Source organism: Brachyistius frenatus, unplaced genomic scaffold (assembly GCF_029030835.1).
Source record: "Brachyistius frenatus isolate BFR_SWC_R1_liver_20210118 unplaced genomic scaffold, ASM2903083v1 Contig_2, whole genome shotgun sequence".
NCBI classification, from domain to species: Eukaryota; Metazoa; Chordata; class Actinopteri; family Embiotocidae; genus Brachyistius; species Brachyistius frenatus.
In genome coordinates this window covers 437,345-450,152 of record NW_027210601.1, presented here as the reverse complement: position 1 = coordinate 450,152, position 12,808 = coordinate 437,345, and the positions used below count along the sequence as shown (strand labels likewise).

Here is a 12,808-nt window from a genome sequence, read left to right as displayed (position 1 = left end):
TTGAGCACAATACAGATCTATTTGTTGCGTTCAATAAAAAAATTTAAAAAAGTTGTCGAATAAGAACTTTTTTTTGTGTGAAATGCAGCATATAGAGCAAGAAAGTACATTTACCCAAATGGGATGCATCCGAGTTCACTAATAAAGTAGAGACATGTTTCTTTATTCTCTACTTTATTGGGCTTCTACTGTACGCCGTGTTTGTAAGGACTCTCTCAGTCGCTCCTGTCGGTGTGCGTGACGGCTCACGTGACACCTGAATAGACTGAAACCATCGTGAGTGACATTAGTAACACCTGTAGGTTTTCCTCTGACGACGATCCAAACAGCTGTGAACAGGCCTCCTGTTGGCGCCGAATGTGTCCATACGGATTAGTTTTTGTGCCGCATAAGCTGCTTGTATAATTCATTGGACTTGTCAGAGTTCATCATCGTCATAATTAAAATGTACCGTGGAATCCCGTACAGCATTAAAAAAGATGTCTATATATACAGTATACTCTTAGTGACCACTTTGACTAAGAACTGTTTTCTGTAGTAACTATTTTCTCAATCGTCTTTCAACCCAACTGTTTTCTGACCTTCACGTTGGGAACCAGCAGCACAAACTGTTTAAATTTTTTTTTTTTTAAAACAGCTTTTCCTCAGTTAATACTTCTTATTATAGATGCAACTATCACTTTTCCTCAAATGTATAACAAACATCCTTATCAGCCCTCGCTGCCTCATTGGGCGATCACCGGTTCGTCCTGTCTGCGCGTCGAAGGGCCTTCGGGGGAGATGCTGAACCCTTCGTTGCCCTTGATGGCAGGCGAGCACCTTGCATGGCAGCTCGGCCGCCGCCGCCGCTTTTACCGTCCTGTTTTTAACCCCGCCGATGCGCGAAAATCCACGTGGTTAGGTTTACAAAAAGAAAAAAAACGCATTGGTAAATTTAGGAAAACTAGGGTTAACCGTGTGGTTTCCGGTTATGCAGAAAAACCACCCGGTTATGAAAAGAAATCCACGTAAATCTCAAACCCTGGTCCGCTGCGTGTACTTTTCACGCCTAGTCGAGGCAAAACGTGACACTGACGCGCTTTCCTCTCGCGGACCGACGGGTGTATTGATGTAATACCGGCCTGCGTTTGGATAAAACACTGTTTTGTATCTCGATAGATCAACTCGGATCCTCCAGATAACTTGTAACGTCGGCACTTCACTTGAAAAAACCAACTTAAAAAAAAAAAAAAAAAAAGGACATTGGAAGCTAGTATGGAAACCATTTTGCTATCCAAAGACAAGGAGAAATCAGTGGGGTTTTTTTTTTATTTTTTATTCCACCTCCTGTATGATAGTCCGGTCCATCTCTCGCAGACCACACGTCTGTCCTCTTGACTCCTCCGTTCACTTTTTCCTCCTATTTTAAAGCATAATTGCAGTTTAGAGACTAATGATTTGGTAAGTGGCTAATAATAGGCTGGCATTAAAGGGATGGTCTTCTAACGAGCCCTTTTATGTCTCTCCATCTCATTAGGAGCCACGGTGATTAGGAGGAGGTCCCGGGGTTAGAAACGGGCGCAGGAGGCCCCATTAGACATCATTAGGGGCCAATGCCAGGAGGGTCTGCAATGGGCCCCATGGTGGGACCCGCTCGTCGCGAGCTCCTGGATCTGCAGGCGGGCCGGCTTAATCCCGGTGTTGTTACGAAAGAGATTACGTTGTTTGGTTTTTTTTTACCTTTTTCCCAGCTATTTTGTTTCAATGTTGAAAGTCTAAAAACACCTCTGTGAAATGCGAAGGGCCAAGGGGGTTAATTTGAAAGATTTTGGCATTGAGCTGCATCCATCATCATTTTTTTTTTTAGCCATTTCTGTGCAATTAATCGAGATAAAGACTTGATTCCAGGACCTGCGGCTGGGTTGGCGGGGTCAGGAAATCACTTCTAATTAGAATTTAATAGGAATAATTTCTTTGCACGTCTTCTTGTTTCGCCGCATCAACACCAGACCCGCTCCTCTCCAAACTGAATTTCACAACTTTGTTTAACCCCCCCCCGAGAGGAAATTACGAGGTCAGGCCAGTAAAGCCAAACCACCCCTGAACTCCTCGTTCGTTCCACACTTGAAAGAGGGGGAAGGTTACATGTTTTGGCACCAAGGCCCGGCTTCTAAATATCTAGAGGACACGGATCGGGCTTTATTCAGATTATGAGGAGGAGAAGAGGGCACGGGGCGGAATAATTGAAGAGGAACATGAGCTGTAGCACCCAAGGGTCTGTGTGTGTGTGTGTGTGTGTGTGTGTGTGTGTGTGTGTGTGTGTGTGTCCACTCACATCTATGCCTAAAAATAAAAGTGTATAATTAGTGTGCAAACTGACCCCCGTGCTGGAATAGTGCTTCAATTTAGCACGTCTGGGCTGATTACAGCTGATTTTTGGAGAGTGCTGGCTGTGAGCTGGAGGTCCAGCAGGAGCCTCTTCTTTACAGACCATCTCGGCACCGGGGATCTGACAGTGTAGCCCATGGGTGCTGCCGGACGCCCTCGGCCACTGTCACGGCCGAGACCGGTGCCGGAGCAGATGTGGAGCTGAACTGAGGGAAGTGGGTCACGGTGCTGCAGGCTGTGTACAATTCAAACAAGGCCTTATTATGCACAAGGTAAGTCATGCTCCTTTTTTTTTTTTTTTAATATATATATATATATATATATACTTTTTCTGTGTGTGTCAAAGTGAGAGAGGCTGGTTGTGTTAACATTACAATAATCTGTCTTCCCCCAGGAGGCCTCGCGGACGACCCTCGGTCCGCCGAATTCAGCCTATCTCTCCTTCTATCAGCGTCCTCTGTAGTTGTCTTTTGTAACTTGGGGATTTTCTTTTTCTTTTGGAGAGAGAGAGAGAGAGAGAGAGAGAGATGGAAGGAGAGATGATTTTGCGTGTGACGAGGCCTTGGGCGGACGGCTGTGTTTGATGTATTTTTTATGTGCTTAGGCTACTAGTGAACGATGGGGAGGGTGAGGAGGAGGAGGAGGAGGGAGGGAGGGAGGGAGGGAGGCAGGGAGGGAGGGAGGGAAGAAGGATGCCTGGAGCTGATGCACTTGAATGGGGATGTTGTTGAAGGAGAAAAGGGAGGGAGGAAAGGGATGGAGAAGTGTGTGTGTGTGTGTGTGTGTGTGTGTGTGTGTGTGTGTGTGTGTGTGTGTGTGTGTGTGGTGGGGAGGGAGTATTTTTTTTTTCCTTTTCTTTTTTTTTCTGCCGCCAGCAACAACATGTCAGGAGGGGATGAGAGCAGGGAGGAGAGAGACAGGGAACACTTGTTAAGTCTGTCTGATGTAGCCTTTCTATACCCCACACACACACCTTCAGAAAACACACTTGCATGCACACACACACACACACACACAAACACACACACACACACACACACGACTGTCATGCCGTTCTGATCTGAGACTGACAATCACGAAAGGAGCCGGTCACCAGTTTGGAGACAATATCACACTGCCACAAACTCTGCTGTCCTCTTGTGTGAGCGCGGGAGGTATGACGCTGCCTGTCAGTGTTGCATTGTGGGTAACATTTTGGATACTTTAAAGACACCTGAGACTGTAGATGATTTTAAATAATTAAAAAAAAAAAAAAAAAAAAATCTTCTGACGCTACGACGATGGTGCGTTCAATGCCTAACAAGGAGTGTTGGGATTTACCGTTGGGATTTGTCTACCTTCAATCCCCTTTAGTGACTTCCTCCATTTCCCAGAATGCTTTTGGGCCACCACCAAAGGATGGACTTGACCTGGCTCGTTTGAGTTCCTTAAGAGGAAGAGAAGCAGCGACGTTGACATCGCCGTAAAAAGCTGACATTGTCCTAGAGGTGATAATTCTACTTTATGTTTATTAATAAAGTCACAGTGGGTGGAGATGGTGGACTGGGCTGCATCATATTAAAGTATTTTATCCAAAAATAAGTCTTCGTAAAAGAAGAGTTTATGGGCAGAACTGTTGTGTTGGTTGGCACACGTGTTCTTACTAAAGTGCTCTATAAATTCATGTCATTAGTCATCAATAATGTATTGTTGGATTATATTTATTGAAGCATTAATGTGTGCATGATCTTAAAAGTTGCAGCTGGTAGAGATGGACTGATCACTTTATATACTGTAACTGGTAATAATGCATCATAATATGTTAGTTTGATCCATATTCTTGTCATCGATTCGATTCACAAAGAAACGTCGGACTAAAACTGTCAAATAAATGCATCATAGCGAAAATGAGATTATTTGCCTGTAAAAACAATTAAGTGGAGCGAAAGTATCAAGTAGCAGAAAATGGAAATACTCAAGTCAAAATTCACCCGATGCGATAAATGAACATTCAGTAAATGTTGCTTTCCACAAGTTGGATGAAGGCTGATTGCGGGAAACCTTTTTTTGTTGTTGTTGTTTTTTTACAGACTATAATTATAACTGTAGACATTTGATGTTACACAATGTCTCCAGCTGAGTGTAAAAGTTGCTTCTACTTTTAAAGGATTTTATTTGACAGTTTTACTAGCACGGCTTTAGTAAGCATGGAGTTGGTCATTTGCTCGTCAACATTGAGCCGTGCGTCTCGTTTAAAAGCATTTAGTACATTTTGATTGCTTCTTGTTACGTCACTGTGATGTTTGAGTTTCACTGAAAGTGCAGAGTTTCACACCAGAGGGCTGGAAAAGTTTCCCTCCGCTCAAATTAGATCTACACGTATTTAATCTCAATTTCGATCTGAGTTGATGGATCCAATATGCAACTGTTTTGCACAACAAGTGGGATATTGAAATTTCAAACCTTATGAACTGACTTTTCAGTGAAGTATTAGACATGGAACGTTTTCTCAGAAGATATTTTGGGATGGAATAATTGAACTCTTTTGCTCAAAAATCATATTTTAGATAAAAACTTTAACAAGTTTTCAGACTTCTTCACTCTTCGCACACTTTGTTAATTCCAAATAAATAAAATGAACTTTGTTACCCAAACAGTCTACACTCAATAATCTTCAATGACAAAGTATAAACAGAACATTTTCTGCAAATTTAGTAAAAAAAAAAAAATCAAAAATCCAATCTAAACATATATTTTGTCATTTCCAAAAGGGCGCAAAAGTACTTTACTTGTCTTTAAATGTGTCTGGAGATGACCTTAAACTTAATAGTCCATATATAATGAAATACCAAACACGTACAGACGTCACTATACCGTAAATAAAACATGAAAAAAAAGTTCATACATCATACACATAATACCCATAATAAATTCGGCACAAATGCACCACACAACTTAACATAAAATACGAGCGACATCGTAACATATGAGCAAACAAAGGTCTTGTGTGTGAGTGTTTTTCCATTTATTGTCATGGAAATCTATTTTTAGTCAATGAAAGTTTGGGAATTTGACCTCGAGTGGGAACACGGCGTCATTCGTTTCACCGAGACAAATTATAAAACATCTCTTTGCTCCACAAGTGTAAAGTGTTAGTGTACGGCAGCTGGTTATAAAATATATATACATTCACAACAGAGCACTGTGTTGGAGATTACCGTTGTTAATATGAAGCTACCAAAGAAACCTCCTTTTTTTTTTTTTTTTTTTTTTTTTAAATGTATTTTCTTTGACTTATTCTTGGTGTCCCATGTTGGATAATAACTTCACCGTGAGAATAATATTTACCGGTTTACGGTTCAGTGAGCTTGACCAGCCCCTGCACTTAACCTTGCCATGAGTTTTACCTCCCCACCCTCATGTGAGTGTGAGAGGCTGTGATATAAATAGGCCTGTTGCTGTACATTCAGACCCACATGATAACAAACACGTCCCGGTTACATGACGCCCATCTCTGTCCCCACATGGTTCCTGTCCATTCTCCACGGCTTCCCTTTCCCTCCAGTCCCTCCAGTCCCAACCCAGTTTAGGAAGTCTTATCAGTCACTTTTTTTTTTTTTTTTTTTTCCCAGAACCACAGCAGCGAGAGGAGACGGAGGGAGGAAGAGGAAGAGGAAGAGGAAGATAAACATCACATTGGAGGGTCGGAGGAGGGGAGAAAAAAATTGGGAGGGCGCATCGTCCAGCTTTTCTACCCGAACCAGCAGGACAAAAAAAAAAAAGGTAAGAAAAGACTGCAACCTCATGCAAATAGATTTCACATGGGTTCGTGAAGCCGACGAATAGGAGATGAAAGGAAGGCTCTGCGGTTGTTGTTGTTGTTTTTTTTATCTGAGAGAGGCTCGAGAGAGGAGGCAGCACTGATATGGGGTGAGCGTTACATAACGCCGCGGACATGAAATATTCCAGGTTTCTTTTTTTTTTTTTTTTCTCATTTTCTGTCTTAATTTTATCACGTTATCAGAAAACATGAAGGCGTTTTTTTTGTTGTTGTTTTTTACCTCAGTATTGCGCTGTAGATGTTGTTGTTGTTTTTTTTTTTAGGACGTAAAGCTGTGGTGTTTTGGAGTCTTTTAAGCTGACGGTCGTCACTGAGCTGTAAATATGCAGCCGCTGAGCGCCATTGGTCGCCTTTTTTACGTTTTCTGCCGTCGTCCGCTTTTAAAGATGGCAAACAGCCACCCAGCAGCAGGACTCTTGTGGTATTATTAATTTTTTTTTCTCTCTCTCTCTCTCTCTCTCTCTTTTTCATCACGTTATTGGTTGTTTTTGCACGAGACAGAAGCACACATGACGAATTGAAATCACGTCCATTCAGGCGAGGCATTATTTTTCGACGCAATATCGATTATGTTGCGTGCAAAAAAAAAAATCCTCTGCAGCCAGAGAAATGTCGATTTGACACGGACTGTGGGTGTTTTTTTTTTATTTTATCCTCCTCGTGTTCCGTCAGAGCATCAGCGCGTGCCCGCTGCGGGCGCGCTCCCGGCAGAGCCCCAGTCGCTGTCCTTCAGCACCGCGTGAGCGCGCGCGCGCGAGCGCGCGCATAGGAGAGGGAGATGGGATTGATTGACAGCAGCCCGAAGTCAGGATTAGAGAAATTTCCATTCTGAGGAGACATGTAAATGTTTGACGCTAATAGAAGTGGAGTGCGCAGACCAGCCTGTAGTTATAGACATTATAAACAAGGAGTTTGGTGCAACCCAGAAGTGTGTGTGTGTGTGTGTGTGTGTGTGTGTGTGTGTGTGTGTGTGTGTGTGTGTGTGTGTGTGTGTGTGTGTGTGTGTGTGTGTGTGTGTGTGTGGGCTTTGGTGGGTTGGGGGAACTGGATTTAATTTTCTTGTTTCATTGTTGCTTGGCCTCCTCGCTCCATGTTTTAGTTCTAATGTTTTGTTCATTTTACATCTTTTTTTTTTTTTTTTAATCCCAAAAATTCTTTACATTCGAATCGTTGCTTTTCAGGCTGCCGGGGACTCGTTTATGTATCTTACAGACAGATACAGATTGTTGAGCCCTGTGACGTAAATTAATACATTGGGTTTTTTTCTTTTTTTAATGATTTTGGACGGAACAAATAAATCCGATTTGACTTGACTTTAAAACTTATGCCCTTCTGTTGTTAGGGCTGAATGTCATTTCGCATTTCTGAGAGCGTACGTCACTTCGGGTGATACAACCATGCCTTTACAAAGAGGCCAAACTTACTAATAACATCCGATCATGAGCTAAAACTGAGCGAGCAGTCGATACCGGGTCACTACACTTTTAATTCTTCATGCTCTTTGTTATGATTTATGAAGTTTGTACACGTCTGAAGTCCTTGCGAGTTGATTTTCCTCTTTTACCGAACCCTTTTTTTGCTCCTCAGAAAAAGATTTACTCGTGGTCTGCATGGGGACGTGTTTGATTTGAGGTCAAATCTAAAAACACCAGGATGGTCCTTCGGGGGCTTTAATGTTCCGTCTCCTGTCGTTTCAGTGAGGCTCAGTCGAGGTCAGTGATGCTTCAACATCAGGGCCAACCTCTGAACTCGTCACTTCGAAACAGGAAGGGCGACAAAGACGGCAACTTCAACTTCCTGCCGGGCAGCGATGACGAGGGCTACACGGGCAACGCGGGAGGAGACGAGAACCGCAACCAGGTGCGTCCCCACAACCTGGGCCCGTTGGGTCGCGACCCTCCGAACTCCTCCTCGTCTCCTGGCTACCACCACAACTCGGGGGTCATGTCGCCGCGCTCCCGCCTGCCCTGCTGGAGCCCCCTGGAGCCCCTGCCCGAAATCGAGACCGGGGATGACGGGTACGGGCGAGTTCCCCCCGACGGAGCGGAGGAAAGGAGGATGGAGGAAAAGGAGGGGAGGATGACGATGAGCTACAGTGACGAGAAGCTGAGGGAGAAAGGGGAGCTGCTGAGGAGGAAGAGCAGCTCGGGATTCAGGGGACGACAGGACGAGGAAGACGCAGCGCTGGAGGACGGTGACGAATGGGGAGACAGCGACTCCGATTCCGAGGTCAGCTACCGGTCCGGCAGCAGCATGTCCTCTCTCAACTTGGAGAGCGGAGGAGAGGCGATGCTCGTGGGAGGCTGGGACTGCGTCGGAGTTGGGGAACCAAAATGGAACCTCCATGAAAGCGACCAAACCATCAGAGAGCCGGCTGCGAGACAAAAAAGCTTCAGCCGCAGGTCGCTGACGGGACGCTACCTGGGAAACCTCCTGGAGGAAGGAGCCGAAGAGCAGGACGACAACGACCAATCCTCGGACTCGGACTGCGAGGTGCCGGAGCTGATGGACGCCGTGTGGACGCTGCGGGACCGCGAGCGCTTCAAGGCCCAGGAGATGGAGAAGCACCAGGTGCAGCTGACCATGTACCGCCGCCTGGCGCTGATCCGCTGGGTGCGCACCCTGCAGGGCCGCATCCAGGAGCAGCAGAACCGCCTGCAGTCCAGCTTCGACGTCATCCTCACTCACAGGAAGGAGCTGCTGCGGATGGGCGCCGCCGCCGCCGTGGCCGACAGCGCCGCCCCCGCCGCCGTCAGCCAATCGTAAAGCGAGGAACTGAAACGGGTGGTTAAAAAAAAAAACTGCACTTTTGTTCTGTTTGCTTCTGTCCGGAAGAAGAAGAAGAAGAAGAAGAAGAAGAAGAAGAAGAAGAAGAAGAAGAAGAAAAAAAGACCATCTCCCATCATCCTCTCTGACATGTTCAAGCTTCACTCTCATGTTGCTGATTGTAACGACTCAAAAACTTGTGTTTTTGTTGTTTTTCTTCTCTGGTGTCTTCTACGTAATCTCATCTATAGTCGGCTGAAGTCTGGACTGTATCTAAACCAAAACCAAAACATCAAATGACTGAGGATATACTCTGGTCAAAGCAGCGACTTTATGAACACTTTACTGTGACGTTAATAGGATGTTTATATCAGAAAAAGTCCACTGTGTGTGTGTATGCTGTTGTTGTTGTTTGTCTTGACCCGTGTAGAAAACATCTGATGCACCAAAAAGTATTGACAAATATAAAATATAGAGATGATTTATACCCTGAGATGCTGTATATAATTATGAGAAATTAAAAGAATAAAGTAACCTTATATCTTAACATGTTTGCTCGTGTTTTGTCATCTATAATTCACTTTTTTTTTTTTAATAGACTAATCTGAGAGAAAGTCCACGGTGACGGCAGAAAATGTCACTTTAAGAGCGCAGAGTCTTCATTCGGTTCCAGTTCAACGCTGTGATTTGAAGGAGCAGGTTTATCAAAGTTCCCTCAGTGCAGATGTAACTAAAGAAGGGCAGTTTTTATCTTCTAGCGCTGTACTTGCTGTAGTGGAGCCCTTTGGGCAAATGACCTTTGAGCTCACAATTGCCTCTTTGTCAGCTGAACAAAGTTGTTTTGTATCTGCTCATCACACGGGGTTGGGGGGAGTGGGTGTTCTGCAGGGAGTGTGATAGCCGTGTGAGGCTCCAGCGTCAATCTCGGCCGCTGCTGCCGCCGCGGGCGCTCCGAGATCATCTCACCTCTTTCCATGCGCCTGTGTGTGTGTGTGTGTGTGTGTGTGTGTGTGTGTGTGTGTGTGTGTGTGTGTGTGTGTGTGTGTGTGTGTGTGTGTGTGTTCAGTGTGTTCAGAGAGATACCAGCCGCATTGCCACCCTGTAATCTCCATCCTGAGCGCGTCGTGGGGGCCCCCCTCGTCGCGCAGGAGGCCCCCGGGGAGCCTGTCAGTCTGCGCCCCGGGGCCCTGCTGGTCCTATCCGGCCGTGGCGAACAGACGCCGGTCCGGTTGCGCGCAGCAGCCAAAACCCCGGGGCAAGTTTTAGGATAATCCCCGGCAATGCCTCCAAACCAACTCCCCGTTCATTTAAAAATATATATATATATATATATTTTTTTTTGAAAGCTTATCGCCTCTCTTGGACGCAGAAAGTCTGAGCTCATTTACATATTGATCTCTTGTTCGCTGGCTGAAGGTGGATGTTTGCGAGGCATCAAAGCTGAGCGGATAACGCGTTTACAGACTTGTAAACATCGTCCCACAGCAAACCGCGTCTAAAAAAAAAAAAGGCCATCGAGGAACAAACAAGCCTTTGACGACGATTTTGTAAACCACCGAGACGTGATTTCAAGGTAGTTAGAGTTCATAAATGAATTCACACAATGCTCACGAAACACGGAGATAAATGAAGCCGCATGGGGCGCGCAGGAAAAACTGATCACTTCCTCCTCGAGATAGAGGAGCTCTTTGAGTGCATATGACAATGTTTGAGATAAACTGTGCTTCACTATTACAATATCTGCTGTCGATGGGAACAGTTTCCTCCGGTCAGTGTGAATCAAAAAGTCCAAGTTCTCTGAAAGAATCAGTTTTAAGGCAACAAGGCAAGTTTGCTTATACAACACCTTTCAACAACAATTTAAAGTGCCTTTAGTCATAAAAAATTCACGACTTAATAGGTATAAATAACGTCATTAATAAAAGGTAACTGTCTAACTAATGAAATCTGCAGCCACGAGTGTCAATAAGAAACCCGATTAATGTATTTCTCACCGTCCAATAAGCTAATTGCAAAAGGTAGTAAGTCTGTCATTTTAAATGTTAAACATTCACTCATAATACAGTTTTTAAAAATAAATTGCAAATAAACTTGACAATACGTTAAATAGATTTTGACCTTGGTGAACTTTCTCCTCAATCCCCCTGAAGCTCTGAGGTCAAACGGTCCCATGAGACGGTCTGCAGGTCAAGTACATACAAAGACTTCATAAAAGTGTCCACGCCAGAGGACGAACAAGACCACGAAGCAGCAGACAACTCGGCAACCCTGGATTTGTTCTTATGATCTGATCCACAAAGCGTAAAATATCAATTGATCAACAATATAACAAGTTTTAACCAGCATAAAACGTGTCATGCTTCGAGGTGCCATCGAAATTTACGGGGTGAAACGCTATTTCTCCCCAACTGACGTGAAAACCGCTGGACGTGAACTGTCGGATTTGTACTTTCTCTATCGTAAACACGTTCCTCGGAGATGGCGTGACCGTGGGGGCTTTGGTTAGCCTCAGTCTTTCTCCGCTAACCTGCTGATACAGTCATTTAATAATAAAAAATTTAAAAAAAGAGGAAGAATACCAGACATGCAAATGAAAGGTGTGAGTTTTTTTTTGTGTTTTTTTTTTTTTCAAAGTACAACTTCCTGAGGAAGAGAGAGGTGTGCACAGCTGGGCCTCGTGGCGGCATGGAGCGCCGGGAGGAGCGTCTGCATTTCTCCGTTCTGTAATACTTTTCACCTACTTTGCCTCCAAACAACGGGAGCAGCAAACTCCAGTGTTTCAAAGTCTGACAAAGGTTTTCACTGGGTTTTTTTTTTTTTTTTTTTCCTCCTCTGCAATGTGTTTATCCCACAGAGACACAAGTGTAGCCTCACACTTCTCCTTACACATGTTTTTGGGGTTTTTGTAGTCTCTAAATATCACAAAGGCAATCATATGATCTTCTTATATCTTCTTTTATTTTTTTATTTGGTGCTATCTTTATAGTCCAAGAGCAGAAAATAGTTTTCTCTTAGACAAAAACTTTCTTCTAACCTCCTTCGATGCATAAAGCATGTGATAGATTAATGATACGTTTTACCCTTATAGATCGGTTTTTTTTATGCCCACATTCAAAGGAAGAAGCACAGTAGCAGCCGAATCTACTCACCCATTATTTGATTCTTAGAAAAACACGATAACTTTTCACGTCAGCAGAGTCATAGGGGATAAAACAACAATACCGCCTATTTTTACTGAGAGGAAAAAAAATAAAATAAGAAACAGCGCCACATCGACACCATTCACTTGTGCTTATTCCCTCCGTCGCTTCAGTTTGTATCTGCTGCTACACCAGCTGAAACAAAACAGGGCTGAAAAGACGCCACTTGAAGATGCTCAGTAATGTGATGAAGTCTAAGTTTGAAAGAAGATTATCTAATACTGCAGCAGAAAAAAAAAAAGGGACGTGTATTAAATCATCAGTCAATATTTAGTCAGGCGTGTGTGGGGTCTTACTAAACCAGACTTGAATGGGTTAACCCGAGAATCTGACCTTTAACCTGCAGCACTCTTTGATTTCAACCTCACTTCACCTGCACTAAAGAACAGCAACAACAGAAATATTTAAAGATGTGTGAAGCTATAAATGACCTTATGCATATTTTCACACTTTATGGACACACACACACACACACACACACACACACACACACACACACACACACACACACACACACACACACACACACACACACACACACACACACACACACACACACACACACACACCTCAGCGTCTCTGCAGGAACTCCAGCGTCCACGAGGGGGAGATACTCCATCACTCACCCACTCAGATCAGACCTCCACCTCCTCCT

The 12,808-nt window shown here is 44.2% G+C and overlaps 1 protein-coding gene across 3 annotated transcripts; it reads left to right on the top strand.

Annotated features, from left to right (window-relative positions):
• The first annotated feature begins 5,845 nt into the window (after positions 1–5,845).
• Positions 5,846–9,506, top strand: LOC138617211 (UPF0500 protein C1orf216 homolog). 3 transcript variants are annotated; one of them, XM_069691998.1, is made up of 2 exons: positions 5,846–6,276; positions 7,885–9,506. In XM_069691998.1, the coding sequence occupies exons 1-2, from the start codon at positions 6,272–6,274 to the stop codon at positions 8,951–8,953; spliced, it is 1,074 nt and encodes a 357-aa protein (XP_069548099.1). In that variant the 5' UTR covers positions 5,846–6,271; the 3' UTR covers positions 8,954–9,506. The 3 variants fall into 3 exon arrangements, with proteins under 3 accessions (XP_069548099.1, XP_069548091.1, XP_069548082.1); XM_069691990.1 differs by lacking the exon at positions 5,846–6,276 and adding an exon at positions 6,287–6,315; XM_069691981.1 differs by lacking the exon at positions 5,846–6,276 and adding an exon at positions 6,492–6,608.
• Positions 9,507–12,808: the final 3,302 nt, after the last annotated feature.